Source organism: Cryptotermes secundus, unplaced genomic scaffold (assembly GCF_002891405.2).
Source record: "Cryptotermes secundus unplaced genomic scaffold, Csec_1.0 scaffold1264, whole genome shotgun sequence".
Classification (NCBI taxonomy): domain Eukaryota; kingdom Metazoa; phylum Arthropoda; class Insecta; order Blattodea; family Kalotermitidae; genus Cryptotermes; species Cryptotermes secundus.
The window spans coordinates 212,048-234,875 of NW_019738985.1; the positions used below are offsets into that span (position 1 = coordinate 212,048).

Genomic DNA, 22,828 nt, shown 5'->3' on the forward strand with positions numbered 1-22,828 from the left:
ATCAACGGCCTCCGTAGTCCAGAGGTAACGTTCCCACTTCATGACTCGTAGTACGTGGGTTCAAATACCCGGCGGATTTCGTCGAATTTTTAAGGGCGGAAAAATTCAGGGAACAAGTCCTCCGGGAGGGACTTTAAGCCGTGGGTCCCGTGTCGTAGCTTTACGGCACGTAAAAGAACCTCATGTCTCCAAAGGAGGCCACTGAGCAAAATTACGGACGTTTCCCGCCCAACAGTAGTCTCTAATACCTCTGGTAGATGGGGGAAGCATTATAGATACCACTCAGCTAGTAGAGGCCGATCTCGCTGGCTGGGCGGGACTGAGGGTAAGCACCAGTACCGATAGGATATAGAGACTGGTAGAATGTTATAGAGGGAAACACAATGGACCAATACAGGTCTAAGTGCATGGGGAAACCCACCCTCTCCAATAACTAACTAACTAACTAAATATACATCACATCAAGGAATATATGCAATATAGTTTGTAAACATCAACTATATTTATATTTTATGCCAAAATCCCACAATCATTTATTGAGCGACGGATTGTATTAAAGAAGATTTATGTTGTCTGATTTGAGCCTGATGCAATTTTTTTCAAAATATTTACCCTTAATTGATTATATTCCGAATGTCCAAAATATATCTCCTGTCTTTCAGTATTGCCGATTATACCAACACCTCTATTCTAATTCAGGATTAACTCCTGAGAGATCGGCCCGTCGCGACGCCTCTGCCTGCACAGAGCAACACAAATATACAGCAAATTCCATGACTTAAAGTTGATATTAGCAGTGGGTTCTGTCTCCTGGCTCTGCAAGTCGACTTCCTCGCTTATCCTCGTTTATACGAATACATCGCAGCGAGAGTACAGCAAATTCCTAACTCCCTAGGGACCACAGGGACTGAGGAGTGTCATTTAGAAGCAAGTACTACGGATCGAAGTTTATATTTGTATCCCTGAATAAACAGATGTTCTAAGAGCTTGTGTATGCAAACCCCATCCTGTACAGCTCAGAGGCTAATATTCGGTAGCCACCAAGTGCAGACAGACCCTGGTCTCAAGTCAGCGCTCATATCTCAGGGTGAATCCCAGGAACAAAGCGGTCGGGGAGAGCAACAAAGAACTCACCTCGGGCACAGGTTAAGATGCGAGGAACCACATGTCCGCTCTCCATACGTCTCCATGTTGTGAAGCTCTAAGCGAAACCTTCAATCTTTATTTCTTCACCTTGGCTTCACAATCACAAATAATAATCATTACTGTCTTCTATCAACCTCTTTTCTTCAAACATACGGACACTGATCTCTGCCTAAATGTGTGTCCTATTGCATTATTATAATTTTTGCCTGTGGCGCTACAGCCCCAATTTGGGCCTAGGCCTATCTCCATGAAACTCTCCGTTTCACTTTGGTTTACTAAATCTTACACATTCGCTAGGCCTCCTTGGGCGAGTGATCAGCTCGTCGCAAGGCCTCTACCTGTAGACAAACACAGAAAAACGCACACAAACATCCATGCCCTGAGTGGGATTCGAGCCCACGATCTCGGCTTCAGAGCGAGCGAAGACAGTGCGTGCCTTAGACCGCTCGGCTACGGTGACCGGCACAGTCGTGCTTAGTGCTACGAAATTATGTGGGCTACCGTGACCGGCACTGCATTATTATTACTATTTATTATTATTGTTAGTGGGTGAGACTGAGTCCACTTGGTACTGCGGCCACTACTGGCCTATTGTACCAGCCCCAGATGATAGGTGAGGGTGATTGTGGAGCACTTGGTGGAATGAAGATTGGCAAGGGAAACTGAAGTACTAGAACACCTGACCCAGTGCCATTTTATCCACCACAAATAACATATGTCCTAACGACGGCTCGAACACGGGTAGCCGCAGTGAGAAGCCAGATACTGACCGCCTGAGCTATGGCACGGCCTTCTATTGAATTATACCAAGACACTGTCCGAGTAACTCAATTTACGCAAAAAGTAGTAATTCTTACTTTAAAGAGTGTTGGAATTTGTTACTAGCTCAATCAATATATTAGATTCTAAAGCAACAAGGGATTATTTCCTGCATCAAGCTATATTTTATACAATGTAACTATCATCATGCCGGTCACGGTAGCCGAGCGGTCTAAGGCATGCACTGTCTTCGCTTGCTCGGAAGCCAGGATCGTGGGTTCGAATCCCACTCAAGACATGGATGTTTGTGTGCGTTTTTCTGTGTTTGTCTACAGGTAGAGGCCTTGCGACGAGCTGATCACTCGCCCAAGAAGCCCTACCGCATGTGTAAGATCTAGAAAAACCGAAGTGAAACGGAGAGGTTCATGGAGGTAGGCCTAGACCCAAATGAGGGATGTAGCGCCAATGAGAAATAAAATTGTCATCATTCTCCTGTAAATGAAATCCGTGTAATCTTTCTTTATTCCTTGCGTTACTGCCTGTATAGGTCTCAGATATGTTGGAAACAAATCAACTCTCTTTCGTTGTTCTGTTTATAACGAGGAAAGTATTGTATAGGCACAATATCACAGAATAAGTTAGGAGTACATTATTTCCGTAGTAATAAAATTTTTGAGTTTTTATGAGTTTGAGAACAGTACATATAATATTGCATGCCCTAAACTATAGAAAACGTAACACATGAGCATTACATTTTTTTTACGCAGTCATTACTTACATATTCATAACATTCATTACATAAGTAAATAACATTTTATATGGCTTTGGTTGCATAAAATATTAACAGACACGTAAATGACAGACATGTTTAGAAATCAAATATCAATCGAATATACCAACGTTTCCACACCCTTAAAATTTATTTAAACCGCTGAATACCTTCTGCAAATCTAGGGTAAGTTAGGGCGAATCCGCCCAAAAATTAAGCAGCTGGTACGTCCTGCTCAGTGTTTGAAAATTAAATTTATGATATTGTTAGCCAAGTTAATGCTTCCCCAGTAATACTAGTATATATTTTTTATATTTGGACTGCATTTCAACTTAAAGTGCTCTATCGAAGTATATATATCCTCTACATTGTCCTATTCGTCCAATATCCGGCGAATTAATTTTACAAATACTACTTCATACAGTTGAACACTTCCTGTTTCCAAGGTAATTAATTCGGTTTGGCCACCTTTTGACTCCTTACTATTGCCTTCAGCAATTTTTCGTTAACGCAGGCATGTTCGTGGTACTTTGAAAATGTCAGTTGCATGTCTAATGCTTCTCCCTTCCCGGATAAATTTTAGAACTTTATCATAGCTTCTGCCATCACAATTGTTTCATTCAATATAATCGAGGCAGCAACACAACTGACGTCACGAAAACACCCACAACGAAGGAATAGAATGGCCGACCAAAACATAACAGAACTCCCACACCAGCAAGAACACTCAAGATAACCACAACAAACAAGAAAAAAACCGTAAGTAACATATTGTACGGTGTACAATAACTGAATATACATATATACATTTAAAAGGCTCTAACATAGTGCATCACACATTATAGAAAAGCAAACACGAGCAACTCAAGAACACCTAAATAAAACTGATGGTGTCCCACATAAACAAAATAACGAGAGGCAACTAAAATAAGAAGACACAAAATCACATTACAGTGAGCAGCAGAATCCTTAACCACAACCACCTGGACACCTGAAGATGGCCAGTTAGAGGAAGACGTGTAGGGTCCAATAAAGGAATAAGAAGAAACAATAGAGAATGACGTTGCACTTAGACGGCACAAAATCTTCTAAGTTAGATCTAATCGTACTATTCTTTGAACTTTAATTCAACGTCTTAAAAAATTCATTAAAGAATTAATATTTTTAAATTTTCCAAAGCGGTCTTCTTGAACTGACCTAGTTCATTAATATGTAAAAAGGGTTGCTATCACTCACAGTATGTTAATAATAGATTTTGCGCTCAGAACACGTGAGCACGCTTTAACCTCACTATCAACAAAAAGAAACGGTAGTTCAGTACAGCATATCTGCTTAAACTGTAACGTTAATATCTATGTCTATTTAAGAAAAAAATGTCTATGTTTAGCTTACCTTAAAATATCAGCTTCAAAACAAAACATTATCACTCAAACACAGCATTCTGTCCACAGAGCATTCCCCTTCCTACACGTTTTCTAAAACCCAGAGAAACTCTGCTAATGAAAGGAGCGATCACAGCGCCTCTAGTAACGCTGAGAGGAAAGTGCGCCTAAAACAATCCTGTTGGCCGCTCTTGCAGTTCACCCAAACATACCAAACTTCCATCTCTTTGTCATTTACGAATTCCAAATCACACCATATAAAATTACATAATATACAGGTTTATAAAAGAATATTTTGTTTCTAACTCGAGTAAATTCTGTTGGAATTGATATTCTCACACTGATGGCTATGAAGACTATTGTGTTCCGCCTAATGTAGTCCTGTAGACATTTACGAAAGCTTTGGAGGAACAACCTTTCTCAACCTTCAGATTAGAAGAGTAAGTTGCAAGCGATAAAGGCCAGTGATACATTGCATCAGTCGTAATACACGGAGTCAGAACCCAGATGACGGAAATCTTCCAATGTGGTTCTTTTGACATTAATAGAGCGCGCAAGTGAGGTGAGATATGTACAAAGAAACATGAGCCGTGATGTCTGAGGAAGAACACGATTTAATATCTAGATACATAATTCCATCTAAGTCATAAATTATTATGTCAAATTGTATTATAAATAAGTTGTATGATGTACTTCCCAGTCTTCTAGCGTTTAGGTCTAACTCTGATGACAAAGACCTAATTCAACATCTCAGTAATATTCAGACAAAATTCTGTGTTAGTGTACGAGACGCTTGATGTTGGGCTGCTAAACTGCACCATTACAACTACATACGTCACAACTGTCCCACTCATCTGAAAGAACACAAAAATTGGAGACATAAACGGCACAAGTGGAAAAATATTTACTAGCTGGTCTTCAATAAAAACTGTGAATTTCAAGACAATGCAGACCACGTATCCTGTCAGTCTGCAGCAGTGGCTGTCAAATGATGTGCTCAGTGTCTTCTGAATCAGTTACAAAATTAATTATTGCTTTGTACCACGAAAGAAATATCATTGTACTGTTTACTTAAACTCTCCTAACTTTATCATATTGCTCAGAGGGCACTAAAATAATAGGCCTCTCTCATTATAAGTTTTTTACTTGGTCTCATATCAAACAAACAATTGTTTAAATCATGGACACAATTTCTTCGCATATTTATATGGCAACTGACGTATAAAATTAAATGAACTGCAGGGAACAAAATTAACGTATATATACCTATCATTAAATTCAGTTTCTGAGCGCCAAGGGTTATAACCTCACGTAACTATTCTAGTACTTACTCTACGCGGCTTCCTTCCGATTGACTTGAGAATGAAGCTGTTGCAAAGCAGTGACACAGAAATGTATCTAATCGTATTATACGTTATAAAAGTGTATACTGCAGCCGAACCACCAGACCAGAGCCAGAAAATGGGAGCAAGAAAATCTGAGACACAAAAGGGCTTTTTGTTTCAAAACGTATTAAATTTTCACACTTACCGTAAGGAGCAGGTTCCTGTTAACGGTAAAAAATCTGAGGCCAGTGAGGGCAACATTATCTGTGGAAATCTGGACCAGAAACCGATGCACCTGCAATTAAATTAGAAAGTAATTTTATAAAGTTCATAATATTGTTAACAAATTTGATCAACGCGTTGCCAAGCAACAGCAATGTAAAGATGTCGGCTGCGGGGTTGAAGGTCTTGGTGGAGGTCCCGCGGCCTGTCTCGTTTCAGGTGGATTTTTATCAATTGACCTAACCCTTTCAGCTGCACTATGACCCTGGGGTCGACTCAGCCTCTAATAGAAATGCGTACCAGAAATCTTCATGGGGGGGCGGGGGGTAAAGGGCAGCAAGCGCATAAGGCAATTGTGGAGCAATTGGTGGAATGAAGATTGGCAGGGGAAACCGAAGTACTCGGAGAAAACCTACCTCAGCGCCACTTTGTCCACCACAAATCCCACTTGACTAGACCCGGGATCGAACCTGGGCCGCCGCGGTGGGAAGCCAGCGGCTAACCGCTTGAGCTATGGCGTGGCTCCTCGTGAGGATAACTGAGAGCTATTTCAAAGAAGTAGAGACTCCGGTCTAGAAAACCGAGATTAATGACCGTGGGAATCCGTTGCGCTGACCACGCAACACCCTCTATCCGCAAAAGTTGGCACTAACTTCGCCGACAAGCGGCGGTTGCTCGGTCGGTATAGTTTTCTTGCGGACTGAAGGCCATGGATTTTTTTCTTAAATAAAAATTGTATCCGAATTGAAAACACTTGCATATTATGGGCAGGCTTTGAATGCAAAATCTGATTCTACTTAAGTAAGTACTTCAATTGTGTAGCTCTCTGCTGGCAGAGCGTACAGGATGTCCTTAGTGGCTCGGCTCTCTTCCTGTATGCTGGCTGCACATAGCGACACGGCAACTGTTCTGAACAACAGGCAGCTGATCGACACGAAGAAATAGACCAGTTTCACCGTCCCGACGGATTTCCTGAAACAAATACTCGTAGTGATGTATCCATACAAGTCTTATCAGTCTGGTTGTCTGAATAGGTAATTCCGCTAAAATTCGGAATCTGACTCCTGATTTATTTAATCAGTTTTCGTTAGTTGCTTTGGTTATATAGTATCGAATGATTATGAATGACAAATTAAAAGGGACATAGGAAGAAGTGGTTGTGCTTTATTTTAAAATATTTTCCCTGTATGTTCATATCGGTACCCAAAAATCCGTAAAAATCAAACAGAGGGTACTCGGTCTCCAAGCTGAAACTGGAAACCCCCGGATACGTAATGGAGCCCTAATTATTCGACCAAACCAGCGTTCAGTGCACCTGTACCAGTGACTGCTAAGTGCTTCATTAATATATAGTAGAAATGGAAAAGGGCATTCTTTATTCGTAGACAGACAAATGGAACACATAGCATGAATGCTATTCTAAAATCAAAGATAAGAGGTAACTTAAATTGAATTAAAATAAACATATCATTAAAGTACATAGCTGATATTCTTCTTAATACTTAAGGACAAGTATTCCTTATATTTGGGACCGCGCCATAGCTCAAGCGGTTAGTCGCTGGCTTCCCGGGTTCGATCCCGGCTCTGGTCAAGTGGGATTTGTGATGGACAAATTGGCGCTGTGGCAGGTTTTCTCCGAGTACTTCGGTTTCCCCTGCTAATCTTCATTCCACTAATTGCTCCACAATTACCCTCACCTATCATCTGAGGCTGGTACAATAGGCCAGAAGTGGCCGCAGTACAAGGGACTTAGTCCCACACCAAATAGCAATAAAAATAATTCCTTATATTTTAAATGATTCCACTATTATATTCTGTTTTCGGAGACAGAACTGTTTTGTTTTACATTCCACGCTGCAATATAAATCTCTTCAAGTGTGTTCACAGATCCTAACATATACAAAATATTTTCTGAAGTACACATTTAAAGCGTTACGAAATATCAATAACTGTTAGTAGTGCTTTACTTTCTGAACTGACTCAGTAGCTATAGTTTTTACGTAGATACTCTGCAGTCTTCCTTATCTAGTTTGTAGCTCCAATGTCAGAAGATTATTTGAGGCTATTATTTAAAATCTATGGCCACAGAAAATTATTTGCCAATTGATTCAGTAAAGGAAATTTTGATCCGTAGAAACCGGCACAAGGAACATACAGGAATACCTCAGAGTGTTATAGAGCTGCTGGCAGATGTAGAACATGTTGGTAGCAAATGACAGTAGGACGATGCTAGATATGCAAGAGTCGAGGAACTTTGTCAGGACAGACAGACTGTTGTAATTCTCACGTGCCTCCCTCCAGAAGGTTTCAGGCTGAACCTAAGAAGGAAAGATAACTTTTCTGTGTATTATATTCTTAATATTTTCTTCATAATGTAACACTGTGCTAACAGTACCTGTAAGTATAATACTGCTTATAACAGATCCCGATTTTGGCACATTTGTCAGTGAGTTCCATATCATAACTAATTTTCCTTAAATCTGTCTTAACATGAACCTCAGCAGTGATTTTCAAGAAGGGTCGCTGTCATGACCTCGACTTGCAGCACTGCTCACACTAGACAGCAAATGTATGCCATGCGTATCTGCGGTGTCACAAACAAAAACACACTCCGTGGCTTTAATCCGCGTGTGAACTATACCAACGGAGAAGTAGTGGGCCTGGAACGGGGTCCACTCAGCTTCGTGAGGATAATTGAGGAGCTACTTGAATGGAAAATGCGTCTACCCTACTAACCGGCTGCAGACACATCAAGTGTTTACGTTGGCGAAACCACGCCCAGTTCACAGTAGTGCGTTTCCAATTACGAAAGTAACTCTGTAAATACTGAGTATAGGACCCAGGTTTATACGACACATTTTGCTCAAAATATCTTCAGAAATGAGCTCCATTAGTGGCGGTAAATCCTCGTGAATCACCATGTAGATTCCTGTATATTAGTTTGAAGTGGAAATACTTTATATATTTTTTTCTTTTCCCATTTTTGAAATTCTATATTGCATTCGATGCCTTTAAAAAGCTGTATATATATTTTTCTGTCCATGTTTCCATGATCCGTTAGTAGGAGAGTAAACTCCTCTGTACTCGAACTATTGTACTTAGATAATATATTCGTACAGTAACAGTGGAAACACAAGAGGAGCTGTTCTGAAATAAATACTTGTGCTTATGCCTACTTACAAAGTACAGTATGATGATGTACAAGAAGACATAAGTAACCCTAAAGTGCAGCTAAGTATGAAAGCCGACAAACATTCAGCAAGCCGTGAATGCTCCCTTCTCTAATAAACAGTGCAAAGATTCGTTAAGTGCATATTTCATCATCATTATCATTTACTATGATAAATATGCACTTAACGAATTCCTGATATATTTTCGACTGAGATGTGTATAAATTACATATAATCGAAAGAGAAATGTTCACGATCTTCGATCCAACATTTTGTTTCGTGCATTAAATGATAAATTTGCAAATTTACATCATTGATGCCCGACCCTCAGAAAACGTCGCTTTTCCGTAATTATTATGCTTGCATTTGTTTCCCATATTCCTGGAGTGAGGTCAGTCTGCTTCCTGTTAGTTATTATTCTGCTTCCCTTCATTCTGTTTCTCCGTTCAAATCTCATACTTTCATAACTTCAACCATTTTTTCTCGTAATATATATTACATGTATTATTCGTCCCAAAACAAAGTGAGAAAAGTATGCAGCATATGTTTGGACAAGAAATACTTTAACTGTTGGCTTCTTCCATTAACAGTGATATTGCGTTAATAGCAGCCGTAAAGATTTGTATGTTTTACCTAAACTGTCAACCCTTGATGTAATCTGGGTCACGACTCCAGTAAAATGATGCCCTCTCGCGAAGGGTAGGTTAGATATAACTGGTGACAAATGTACAATTTTCTTATTTTAAGTGCGCCAGAAACCTCAGGCCGATTTGGTTATAATAAGTGGGCGGCAGGTTTAAGCCGTCTTTCTGGAGCTCAGTCTACGCCTACGTGTTCTAAACATCAGTAAGTCTATATTGCGAGCCGTGATAGCGTAGCATAGCGACTGGCTACAGGCTGGATGAAAAAAGGTCCGAATTCGAGTTCTGGTAGTCAAGAATTTTCTCTTCTTCACGTCGTCCAGATCGACCATGGGGTTCACCCAACCTCCTATCCAATGGATACTGGGGGTCTCTTTCCTCGGGGCTAAAGCGGCCGTGTCCTGAAATAGACAATTCTTCCCCAACTAGTGCCAATACCAAGAAAATGTGGATCTATACACCCAATCCCTCATACGCCTTCATGGTGTAGTTCTTAATTAACTAAGCACAGGCACAATTTTACCTTTACTTTTAGTAAATTTGTATTTTATAGAGAAGCGAGATTCGTGTTGAAATTACAGCGATATACTATGTACAATGATCTCATACTCTCCGGAAATATGGCTGGGTTGTTGCTTTCGATTCATCGAAAGCGCTGTCGAATGATTAGAACCGCTGCTTCCTATTAGAGAGTTCTAGAAATAAAATCTCGGCCCGGCGTACTGCCACCGTAGCAGATGTTTGTTGCTTTCCTCACTCCTGCCAAGCAAGTCCCGGGATATTATCTCAGGTAGAGCACTGTCACTTCTTACCAAATACCATTCAACTGGGTCTGCTTGTTCAGTAATCAGCTTCCCGTTCGACGCTATGTATTCTGAGCCATTTAAAACGTCGATAAAAAAAGGTTACTACAAATGATTAATTCTATTTTAAAACACTATAATTTCTAAAGTACTATACATACAAATATGATTATATATGAAAAGAACCGCATACTCACTGAGTTTCCATCATGATACACCAGTTGGAATTATGAGTGCAGTGCCTCACAAAATGGCGGCGAAGCTGGAAAAGAGTTTCTGTGTGTTGGAATATGTGAGAAGTTCGTCTGTTATTTCAGTGCAGCGTGCTTTCAGAGCACAGCACAGAAAGGAACCGCCATGTAAACAGAGCATTCTGCGGTGGTATTGTCAGTTTAAGGATACTGGTTGTCTGTGTAAACGGAAAAGCACGGGGCGACCAATACAGTGTTTTGAAATGGAATGAATCATTTGTAGTATAGTATAGATAGTTGTTCTATATGTACCACTTGCTTTAATGTACTAAAGTCTGCATTCTGCCCACAGTGTGTGTTCGTATATTTCGTACGATCCTCACAATAAACAGCTATTTTTTCGCCATAAAGAGTGTTAACCGGTTGATATTTATAGCGCATAATTAATTTCTTTTTCTGTGAGACAAGAACTGAGTGTTTATACAATATCTGGAAAAGCATGGCTGTTACAGTTACCCCAAACATCGAAGATGGAGGACTACTGATTTTGTTTCAGCTCAACAACAACAACAGCAAAACACAAAAATATTTGTAAAATGAACAAGTACCTTCCTCACTGAAAATTTCAAAAGGCTATTCAGCAACCTGAAACGACTCGACAGAGCCATGCTAAGAACAATTACAAACAAATCAATGAAGTTCCAGTAGAATGAAGCGAAGAAGTTGACGATTTCGCAGAGAAAAGCTAGAGGTAGTGAAAACTGGACAAACTCAAATACGAATCGGTAATTCATCAGCCAGTAGAGCTGGAGTAGGTCTCTCTTCTTGTCTGAACAAAGCGCCACGGTGCAGATGACCGTATACTTCGCTAGGAAATGTTCCCCTGAAAGGAAACACATTGATTACTTGTAAACACATTATCTGCATCTAGGATATGCCATTTAATCAAATATAACAATTAAGCCAGCAAAATAATTTCGAAGTATGTAAGATTTGAGGTTTTCACTTCGGTGACTATGAAGAAAGCAATCTTCTGCGATTTGGCACCGTGTATATGTGGTGTTAACCGACGTTTCGGAGGAACGTATCGCCTCCATCTTCAGGGTAGAAGGAAAAATATAAGAAATCCGCAGGCGAAGAGACCGTGAGAACCGGTACAAGTAGACTGCTTGCAGATTTTCTTCTTTTTACATTCTACCCTGAAGATGGAGACGATACGTTCCTCCGAAACGTCAGTTAACACCACATATTGACGGTGCAAAACCCCAGAAGGCTGCTTTCTTCAATTTCGAAGTATGTTCTTTCATTTCTTCATTCAGTCGCAAATTGACTGGCATTCTGCTTCGATCAGGCAGCTCCTTTCAATCGTAAGTTCATTCCACCCAATCGATTCACTCACCCAGCGCGATTGCTAGTGTTACAGCCGACATAATTCTAATCCTGAGATAAAGATTCCTCGGATATCCGTATTGTATTTGCTCATGTTCAGTTCTTTGCCACAATTCCTCTAGACGAGGCCATCGTCGGGCAAGGCTCATGAAGCAGAAACAGCATGACAAGCCAAGGGTGTAGAGCACAACAGTAGCTGCAATGAAAATATATTTATTACGTGGAATTAAATTAGCGTGTAAATACAAATTAGACCGCATCTGTGGTCTAGTGGTCAGAGTTTCTGGCTACAGATCTAGAGGTCCCGGGTTTCTTTCCCGGCGCTACCAGATTTTCTGAGAAGTAATGGGTCTGAAACGGGGTCCACTCAGCTTCGTGAGGATAATTGAGGAGTTACTTCAAGGAAGTAGAGGCTCCGGTATAGAAATCTGAGATTAACGGCCATGGGGATCCGTTGCGCTGACCACGCGACACCCTCTATCCACTAAAGTTGTCATTAACTTCGCCGACAAGCGGCGGTCGCTCGTTCGGTATAGTTCATTTTCGGATACAGCCTCATGAGGTTGAGTGGATCTCGTTCCGGACCCACTACTTCTAATAAAATCTGGTAGCGTCGGAAATCGAACCAGGGACTTCTGGATCTGTAGCCAGGAACTCTGACCATTAGACCACAGAGGCTGTGAGTTTGGAAAACTTTCGGTGGAATGTTCATCAGGTAATACACAATGAAGTAAATTAGCCAGTCGTCTACAAAACTAACAATAACACTAAAATGCCTATGTGAATTTTAATATTTCTATACAGGACATTAAGACGCGTGATTTTTAGTTATAATTACTTACAAGAAGAAATTGAAAGCGCGTAACTGAAGTGCGTAGAAGTTTAAATTGTGTAGTCATTTGTTGCGCGGCCACTTATGGTAGTCTGATTTTCAGTGGAGAGATTTCAGCTCTTCTCATGCTCTTTCACGGGTCTTCCTCCATTAGGAGGAAGAACCATTAACTTTCTACACACTTACTCACTCACTCATGGAGCTCAGCCCTTCTGGAGGAGCTGCCAATTCTGCAGCTACTCAAGAATTTCCCAGCATGATATGGAACCAGAAAGTTCATTACCGTGTTCACAAGGGTCCTCCATTGTTCCCTATCCTGAGCCAGATCTATTCAATCCATACCATTCCATCCTATCTCTCTAAAATCCATTTTAATGTTGTTCACCCACCTACGCCTTGGTCTTCCTTGTGGTATTTTTCCTTCTGACTTTCCCGCCAATATCCTATACGCATTCCTCGTCTCCCCCATTCGTGCTACATGACCTGCCCAACTTTCTACACACGTAAGTCATTAAATGATATTAACTTTATTAAAATATACTGTCGCGTGTTTGCTAGGCAACGCTACAAGGAATTGTGTGGGTTCTCGGATTTGAACGAATACTTTTACTGGACAGTCACTTTTACACTCACAGTTGTTCTCAACTTATAGAGCCCTTTAGACGCTTCCTCTCCAATGTTACATCACTTCTAATTCAGTCGGATAAGAACTCTTTCCTGCTAAAGTCGAATACAAACTGTGTTGGTCTCTGGTCGACGTTGTACTGTTATAACTTACCCTCGGACTGAATAAGGAACACCTTGTCGAAGGGTTAATTCCACCCGCTCTTATGCAACGAACGCGGAAGTACATGTCTGCCTCAAACAATTCGTGTTTAACGGTGGAAACCCCACTGTTTCACTTTTATTTCCGGGGCAACGACTTCCTAGACTTCGCCGCCTAGAAATTGCTAGCCGTTGTATAGCAATGGATGCGTTCTGATTCCAAATATTTCGGCCCTAAGGGGCATGTCACAATATTAACACTACCTCTTTTTCTCACTGGGAGTCACATTATTTTTAAAATATTTCGGACCATTGTTTTTGACACTTCTGACGCAAATTTAATTACGTTTAAATTAACGCAAAGAATGTAGACCTCCATTTGAAACAGAACCTCCGACTTCTTTGTTCTTATCCTCGAAAGAGGAGCAAGGACCCACGTCCTAATTGGTTCATTATTAGCAAGCAAATCTTCGCGCTGCAGAGAGTTACGTGATTGACGCTGAACTACCGCACAAACTTCACTGGTCTGACTGGATATCAATCCACGGTACACCATAGATGCAGCTGGATTACATCATCCATTCTTTCTAGAATTTTCCACATGACGAAGCGTCCCACAACACAAAGAAAATTCTCGAAATCTTAAAACTTCACAAATATTGCGTCATATTACATCATACTTACTTCAATAATGCGTAATTATATTAAAAAATTAACATGTAATATAATGTAATTAAATTAATATATAAATGTGTAAATATGGCGCTGCTAGAATAAATAAAATATTTGTAATGTCAGGTAAACAGCAAAAGAATTACTACAGAGACAAGAAATGTTCCTTAATCAATTTTTCTATAGAATTTCACGGGAATAAAACTTAAAATAAATATCTTATGGTATTTAATTGAATTCCAAAATGTATCACTGTGAAAGTGTGCGCTTACCGGAAGTCTCGAAAGTGAAGAAGCCCTTTATGTAAAAGGCAATGGTAAATCCACAAGCGGCTGTCATGCCCAAAATCATGACAATGCAGTAGCCGACACGCCAACTGCACCAGGTGAATCTGACGGAGCAGAAGACAAAGGTATTAAACAGAATGGGAGTATTTCGGAAAGAGTTATGCCTATTTTTTTTCATTGTTTTATAGCCTCTCAAAATTATTCTCGTTTGTGTACAATTTCTTAAACACGGAGACCAATTTTCATGTTCACGAAAGCATAAGAATTTCTTGACAGGTTGTCAAAACAGAAAAAAAAACATACCATATTGTCGTAGTTATTTAAAAATGGAGTCCCTTCAAATAAATAATACCGTAAAAAACGGTTTTCTCATTTTTAGCATATATTAATGTAAAAATCTCACACTGAATATGTCATTCATCATCATCACTGGCGCGACAGCCCTTTGTGAGCCCTGGCCTTCCTCAGGATTGCTCACCATTCTTCTCTATTCGATGCTACATTCCTCCAGTTCTTTATACCCAAAATTCTTATGTCCTGCCACACACATTCTTCCCATCTCAATCTTGGTCTTCCCACTTTCCTATTTTCTTCCGGTTTAGTATTAAGTACTTTTTTAATCGTTCTATTCTCGCTGGCATGTATTGTGTGTCCAGCCCATTCAAGCCTTTTCACCTTTATAAATCCAATAATGTCTGGTTAATTAAATAGTTTGTATAGCTCATGGTTATACCTCTTCCTCCATATTCCATTATCTTCCACTGGTCCAAAGATATATCTCAGGATCCTCCTTTCAAATATACTTAACAGTCTTTCATCCGATCTTGACAGTGGCCAGGTCTCAGAGGCATAAGATAACACTGATCTTATAAGTACTTTATATATCACAGTTTTGGTTTTCCTGGGTGTTAATTGGGATTTCAGGTGTTTCCTAAAGCCATGGAGACATTTATTTGTCGCAAGTACACGCTTCTTATTTCATCACTGATGTCATTTTTACAGTTAACTTCTGATCCAAGGCAAGTAAAACTACATAAACCTCAAATTTATATGAGCCAATTTCAATATATGTAGGTCCATTAGCACAGTCTTTGTTGGTTACTTGCATGTACTTTGTTTTATTTTGAATATGTCTTTACAGGATCTAATTTTCCCCATATGTCTGAGATGCTACGATAGCAAACATAGAGAAGTTCGATGGTGAAGCTCTTTAAGAAAACATGCAATGAATAAATGTTAAAGAGATCATACATGTATATTAAGCATCATATTCGTGGGTATAGTGACTAAGCAGAGGTTGGAAAATCGGGGTACAATTCCTTGCGGCAGTAAAGGTATTTCTTTTTATCACAGAAATATTAGGGACCTGTGGCCTCCAAAACTTCATATATAGCGTGTAGTGCAAATATCTTCCGGAGATTCTAGTTATGAAGTTAAAAATTTCTTACCCAGTATGCCTACAAGGCCATGGATATTTATACTGTCACATGTATGGGTTACTATAGACGGGGTTTGGATTGGAGATTGGATTTTGGCCACTTACAGACCGAAAGTACAAGTAATTGAGCACTATCGCTAATCTCCACAATTTAGAAATCACAGCACATGCTAAGCCTTCTCAGTCTGCTTTCACTAGTAGTTTCCCGGAAACGGATCTTAAGAGTGGAGATTCTTCAGCTTCTGTGCTCACGTCGTTACTACCCGGCGAATATCCTACAACTGAACTGTTGTTCCAATTGACTAACTCCCAGGCTGGCGGCCATCTCACATCAACCTCCACATCTTCTCTTCACAGACTGAATTAACAACTGACTAAATTCTATATTTTCCTTGGTCACATCTCGACACGGACCGCACAGAAGACACCGCTTCCAACATTTCCTCTATTGTTACTCGTGGACTCGTTCACATGGGAATCTGTTTCGCGGTCGCTACCTAGTAACGGTTCTACACGTTAGATCACTATAAAGTTTAGCTGAAGCAACTTCTTACCTGTACGATTAGGGTAACAGAGCGAAAGATCGAGGTTATAATTATGGATTTCACCGCAAATTTCAAAAGGTTGAATTTTGGTGGGAAGATATATAGATCAGATATTACGTTTGTTTCTTACATAGTTAAATTTGTCTGCATTTTACTTAGCAGGAGCCGGGCTAGCTCAGTCTGTACAGCAAAATTCTATAAGCTGAAGATACCAGGCTTCGATTTACGACAAGGTAATGGGTTATTCTGTATCCCACAGCGTCCAGACCGTCTCTGGGTTCCACCCAGTCTCCAATCTAATGGTAACCGAGGGTTCTTACACCGGCGGTAAAGCGGCTGGAGCAGAAACTCGTCACTCACCTCCACCTACTGCAGAGAACAAGAACGGTGGAGCTATACCTTCACTCCTCATAAGTTTCAATGACGTGGTACTTAATCAATTAAGAGTTGGGAAGATTTTACCTCTCTTTGGGATTTCGCTTAGGGGTATAATTGGTATAATAGACCAGAAGTGGCCACAGTAAAAGGGACTTAGTCCCACTCCACTAACAATAAAAAAATATGGATATAATCCTAATAATAAGGAGCTGTAACGTACCTTACGTCATGAGCGTTGAGACTGGTGATTCCTTGCACAGGACAAAGGGCGAAGCATTGTGCCATCAACATGAAAGAACTCATTGCTCTCCTAAATGAGTTCTGATCACTTCCCTTGTCATTTACGTGGCGTATGTCTCTGATGCGCTTGTTGGCATAAAGCTTTGTGACACTTGATCTTAATGTGGAAAGTAAGGTAAGATATTTCGGGGTCATTCGAACATTTCGACGTGGTTTTGCAAAATCCCCTGTAGGGGCAACATTCGCCAAGCCTGTACAACAACAAAATACATTAACGAGATTAAGAAATTAAATTAGGTATGTTATCCACCCCTCTATTTGTTTACGGCTGTGAAACAGAGGTATTACAAAGAAAATTTCGGCGAAAATCGCTCTATTAGGTAGGTCTATTTATAGTATTAAGCCTCTGATGATGCAATTAGAGAAGGAGCATCCACGAAATCCGAAGGAAGACAATAAGTAACATCAATCATATTCATCAAGAAGTTCTAAATATATAAATAGGACAAGTGCCTGTTCTAATGGGGCCATATTATGGAAGTTCGTATGTTCATAATTTATTTACTGAAGACGTCGATTACTGGAACTTAAATAGTCTCGCATCTGTGAGCATATTGTCTAGAGAAAACATGGGAGCCTCGACGTCTCACAACTCCGTGGGCCTTCAAGGCATGTTACAGGGATAGCTTTACCTTTTATATAGCTTCGAAATTTCTGGTGAACATGAGTACTGAATCAGAACGAAGGCGGAATAAAGCAGTAATGTCCTAATTTGAGGCACTATCCCGTCGTCTACATGCAGGGAACGAGTAAATCCACTAAGAACCCCATTTATAATAATAGGTGCTCCAGTCGAGACTCAGAACGAAGAAAGCAGACTGCTTTTACCGGTTCTCACGGTCTCTTCGCTTGCAGATTTCTTATATTTTTTCTTCTACCCTGAAGATGGAGGCGATACGTTCCTCCGAAACATCGTTTAACACCACATATACACGGTGCCAAATCCCAGAAGACTGCTTTCTTCATAGTCACCGCCGTGAAAGCCTCAAATCTTACATAACTCAGAACCGTTGTCACTTGAATCCCACTCGTTCGGTGCGAAACTGTAAAGCAGCAAATCAGATCTCAAGGAATGCGGTGTATATTCTAACAATAACAAGTACAAACAGTTAGTATGGGTTGGACATTCCTTGTGCAGCATAGTGACCAACCGCTTCTGAGGAGTTACCTTATCTTCTGATGCAAAAGCATAGACAAACGTGTTGTTGTCGCCGGCACCGTAGAACAGGACGTCAACATTTTGGTCGAATGGTTCTTACTTCCGCTTTGTATTCCGGAAGTACCGGATTTGGTTCAAATTTCGGATCGAAGGCAAGATAATATGATGAGGGCTTTTGTAGTATTTCTGAAGCTCTACAGACAGACCCTTCAGCGGCAATTTAAAATAGGTGTTGTTCGCTTCCTTACATGTCTTTTGTAATTCACAAATAACGGTCATTTACTGTTGGGCGCTACATAATATTATCTATGTATAGCTCTATAGTCCCCTTGTTGACCACTTTTTCATTTTCTTAATTCTATACAAAGTCGGTAGGACTTCTGGTACGGGGGAGGCCGATACCTACACACAGAACAACACAAACACAGAATACATGCATACACACACCAAATACTATACGTGCCCTGAGTGGATTCGAAACTATGATCCCAGAGTCCGAGGTAGGAGGAGACAGTTAATGCCTTAGAGAGCGTGGCCACTAAGATTGGCCTATATAATCAATACATATGATAAAGCGTCGTTAAATGACTAAAGAGTGGTGTCAATTAGTAATTGATTTCTGTTACTTCAGAAATGCGAGGTTACCGCTACTGAAATTTGGGATTTAGAAACGTCCGTTGTTTAACTAGCCAGAAGTTCGAAGGAAAGGTTTTACGTACCTGAATAACAGAACTTACTTTCCATTGTTGATGCAGACAAGTGTCTGTAGACCTCCGCGTCGTCTTCCGCTGAATGTAAACAATCTGAGTATATGTAGCAGTATTTCTCTTCAGGTTAAGTACATGTATTGTAAATCAAGCTGAATGGTAAGCCTGAGATCGAAGCCAGCCTGTCACGAGGAATGTTAAAATTAATCTCACATTTAATGGCGAATTGATATTCGAAAACATCTGGTGAATAAGGAACATGTAGATTCATATTGTGGTTCTCTGAGTCATGACACTTTATAGTCCAGCAGATGGTATCAACATTTCGAAGGACCGTACTGTCTCCACTTTTAGGTTAGTTGGAGGCTTCACTTTCCCACAAATTATTGATATCTTTTTCAAATGTCATATATACAACGTTGAAGTTTGCCTAAATTTATAAATGAGAAAAGAGTACCATTATAGTGGATATGTTAGGTGAAAATAACAAAGTTAGTCATACTTTAGAATAAATCAGTCAATAATTGTCCTAGTAGGCAATGCTTTGCACTACTAAACAAACTCCGTGGCCTGTAGTCCGCGAGCGAACTATACCGATCGAGCGACCTCCGCTTGTCGGCAAAGATAGTGACAACATTAGCGGATAGAGGGTGTCGCGTGGTCAGCGCAATGAATCCCCACGACCTTTAATTTCGGTTCTCTAGACCGGAACCGCTATTTCCTTGAAATAGCTCCTTAATTATCCTCACGAGGCTGAGTCAACCCGTTCCTGACCCACTACTTCTAAGAAAATCTGGTAGCGCTGGGAGTCCAACCCGGAACATTTGGATCTGTATCCAGGAACTCTGACCACTAGACCACAGAGGCGGTCCCTTGCAATACTAGTTTTTGTAATTATTATTCTGACAAATAAAACAATAACTTAAGTTGACGTACCTCGTTTCTCAACTTATCTGGAACTGATTTCGTGCTGCATATGAAGTTGACAACAAAAGTATGGCATCTCCTCATCTGTTGCTGTTGGCATGTAGCATATTGGACTGTGGGCTGTAGGGCCTACGCCCACATAGGGTTGTTACTGCTGATACAAAACTAATGATAAAGGGAGTTATTCTGGGAGTGACGAGCATGTGAAAAGAAGAAAAATAAACCGTATACACTTTATAAACAAGGATTTTAAAAATAAGTTACCGTATTGAGACGACTGCCGAATGTTGTTTTAGTTTTCAGTGAAAGTGGAAAATGGATTTATTGCTGAAGAATTCTGTCTTCTGGAATACAATGGATTGTAGTCAGTTGGAAATTAACCGAAGCTGCTTGGCATTTTCTTTCACGCAGGTTTCTTTCTCGGCTTCTTCTTCGACCCTGAAGAAGGGTTCCTCCGGAACTTTGGTTTACTTTAAACGGAACCCACGACATTATATCTCAGAAGACAGAACTCTTAGTAACACTCTCTGTGAGAACCTCACATAACATTGCTCTATTGCTATTTCTCTGTATATAAACGAATGCATAATGGGAGGTATTCGTCCGCATGTCTTAAATAAAATTGTAGGGATCTACATTAAACAACGTGGAGTAATTCTATTTTTCATTTTTATCCTCCAAATATGTACCGTAATTTACATGAAGTTGAAATAGAATGTCGATTTGTTCGCAAAGGAGAGTGGACAAAGCATTCTACCTAACACAAAGTACAGTCAGCATTAAGGTTGCTCTCTGCCATTTAAAATCATACTGGCACCCAATGGGCAAGTTAACGAAATAGAGGAATCAACAGTCGCTCAGCTAGTCACAACAATAGAGTAGCTCTCGTTCATTAAACAAGAATAGTCGTTGCAGTGTTCATAAGGGATCGCCAATTCTGCTTACCCTGGGTCACTCGGATTACATCCATATTCTTACGTCCCACAAATTGAAGACATGTCTTAAAACTATCTACCCCTCTACCATTGTCTCCGAGGTGGAATTTACTTTTAGAGAAGTGGAATAAATTGTAACAAAAATAAATTAACAATAATCACAACGGTGTCTCTGTGTTTAACCGAAAATCACACCATAAAGATACGTGGGGGAGTGGAGGTACAGCTCCGCACATTCTTATCCTAATCACTAGATGGATAGCGAGAATTCAGACTGAAGCTCCTGAGACAGAGCCTCCAGCAATTTTCATATAGGAGAGTGGGGGACCCAGGGCAGGTATGGATACGGAGGTGAAAGGAAGCATCCCTGTCCACACCTGGAATCGAAACCTGATTCTCTGATCATCTTGTCTACAGCTTAGTCCCTATTCTATCTATCTATCTATCTATCTATCTATCTATCTATCTATCTATCTATCTATCTATCTATCTATCTATCTATCTATGTCTTCCCGTTGCTACAACTTGGAGCACAGGGCATCCGCGAAAAACTTCGTTTCACTTCACCTTCTTATGCTTGGAGAGTCCGTAGGACTCATTGGAAGGGAGATCAGCCCGACGCAAGACCGCTACCTACACAGTACAATACAAACACAGAATAAACCCACACACAGACATTTCATGCCTTAGACCGCTCGGCCACTACGATCGTCAGAGGCAAATACAAACCTACAATGTGGTTAACACCACATCTACACGGTGCCAAATCCCAAAAGACTTCTTTCTTCATAGTCACCGCCGTGAAAGCCTCAAATCTTACAAACCTACAATTGCTTGCGACTTGTTATACCCGTGCAGTATTGAGGTGTAAAGAAGAAACATTCTATTCTTTTTACACTTTCGCCGTATTCTTACTTTCAATTAATTTTTATTAGTTTCAGCATCTTTCGTAACGTCTAAAACATTCAACTGCAGTTCAGACAATACAGAAATTAAACAGTAAAAAGTATAAGCATAACTCAATGTGAAACACATTGGTTAATCCTGTATGTGTAGTTATGAGTTGCAATTTTATTGCAAACACCCGAATATTTTCAGTGTTGAAAAGAGAAGCTGCAATTCATTCACGTAATAATTGTATTATTACAATTGTTATAATTTATTTCAGAGTAACCACACATTTGTTCTCTTATTCCAAATTAATTTCTAATCATTGTGTATAGATCACTGAACGTCTCTTTCCCATTAGCTCGGATATACAGTAACAAAATTTTGCTGACGAATGCCCAATTCACATGTAACTTTACAAGGAAGCATATGACAATACTCGGAGCGCCACAGAACTTCGTCTGCTGCTCCATGATACCAATTACCTTTTCGAGTAAAATTTAAAAGCATTGAAGCATATTTAGTTGCCTCCGAAAGCTCCCGAAACCTAAAGAGCTTAAAAATCAGTTACAAAAAATGTCCGAGAGAGTGTTCTAAGTCATGCTTCTCTGAGAACCATTAAGAGTGTTTCTTATCTTATTTGAACGTGAGTAGAAACAAATCCTTCTTACTACAAATATATCCTAATATCAACACAATTAGAATTAAATGTGTTTTAGAATACTTAGTTTCAAGGGAGAGAAGAAATCTATTATACCCACTGCGAAGGTAAGTGTGTTTGTAATTAATCTGGTGTACATTTCATAAAAATTGTTTACCTGAAGATGTCCAACAATAATAAAAAATAATAATCTATAAGTATAAAAATTTGTTCAGCTAAATATCGCTGAAAAAGTAGTTGAATCAAAAGTAAGTTTTATCCAGTTGTTTTGTTGCCCAGTGACAAAAATATCACTTTACTCCTTGCTCGAATTATGTATAAGCTCAAGATAACATTTTGGTTTAGAGAACACAGGTGTGATCCATTTAACGATTTTCAAGATATCGATCCTTTGTTCCTACGGACGATTCTTCACATCCTAAGAACACCTTGTACGATAAAATACTTTTAATTGCGATGATTTATCGGGAATAAAGTGACAAATCACACACTGGTACTTCGATCTAGTAATGCAAAACTCTTTCTGCTTGATTTAAT

General features: G+C 39.9%; 1 protein-coding gene across 4 annotated transcripts; it reads right to left on the reverse strand.

Moving 5' to 3' along the window:
• Nucleotides 1–2,457: 2,457 nt before the first annotated feature.
• LOC111871556 (gustatory receptor for sugar taste 64e) lies at nt 2,458–21,183 on the reverse strand. Of its 4 annotated transcripts, XM_023864748.2 has the most exons (10): nt 19,817–21,183; nt 18,911–19,062; nt 16,935–17,205; nt 14,339–14,457; nt 11,808–11,993; nt 11,017–11,291; nt 7,767–7,921; nt 6,413–6,575; nt 5,587–5,676; nt 2,458–4,910 (listed from the first exon to the last, which is right to left on the reverse strand). In XM_023864748.2, the coding sequence occupies exons 2-10, from the start codon at nt 18,915–18,917 to the stop codon at nt 4,794–4,796; spliced, it is 1,383 nt and encodes a 460-aa protein (XP_023720516.1). In that variant the 5' UTR covers nt 18,918–19,062; nt 19,817–21,183; the 3' UTR covers nt 2,458–4,793. The 4 variants fall into 4 exon arrangements, with proteins under 4 accessions (XP_023720516.1, XP_023720517.1, XP_023720518.1 ...); XM_023864749.2 differs by lacking the exon at nt 19,817–21,183 and having other exon boundaries at nt 18,911–19,463; XM_023864750.2 differs by lacking the exon at nt 6,413–6,575 and having other exon boundaries at nt 4,823–4,910.
• Between the last annotated feature and the right edge of the window lie 1,645 nt (nt 21,184–22,828).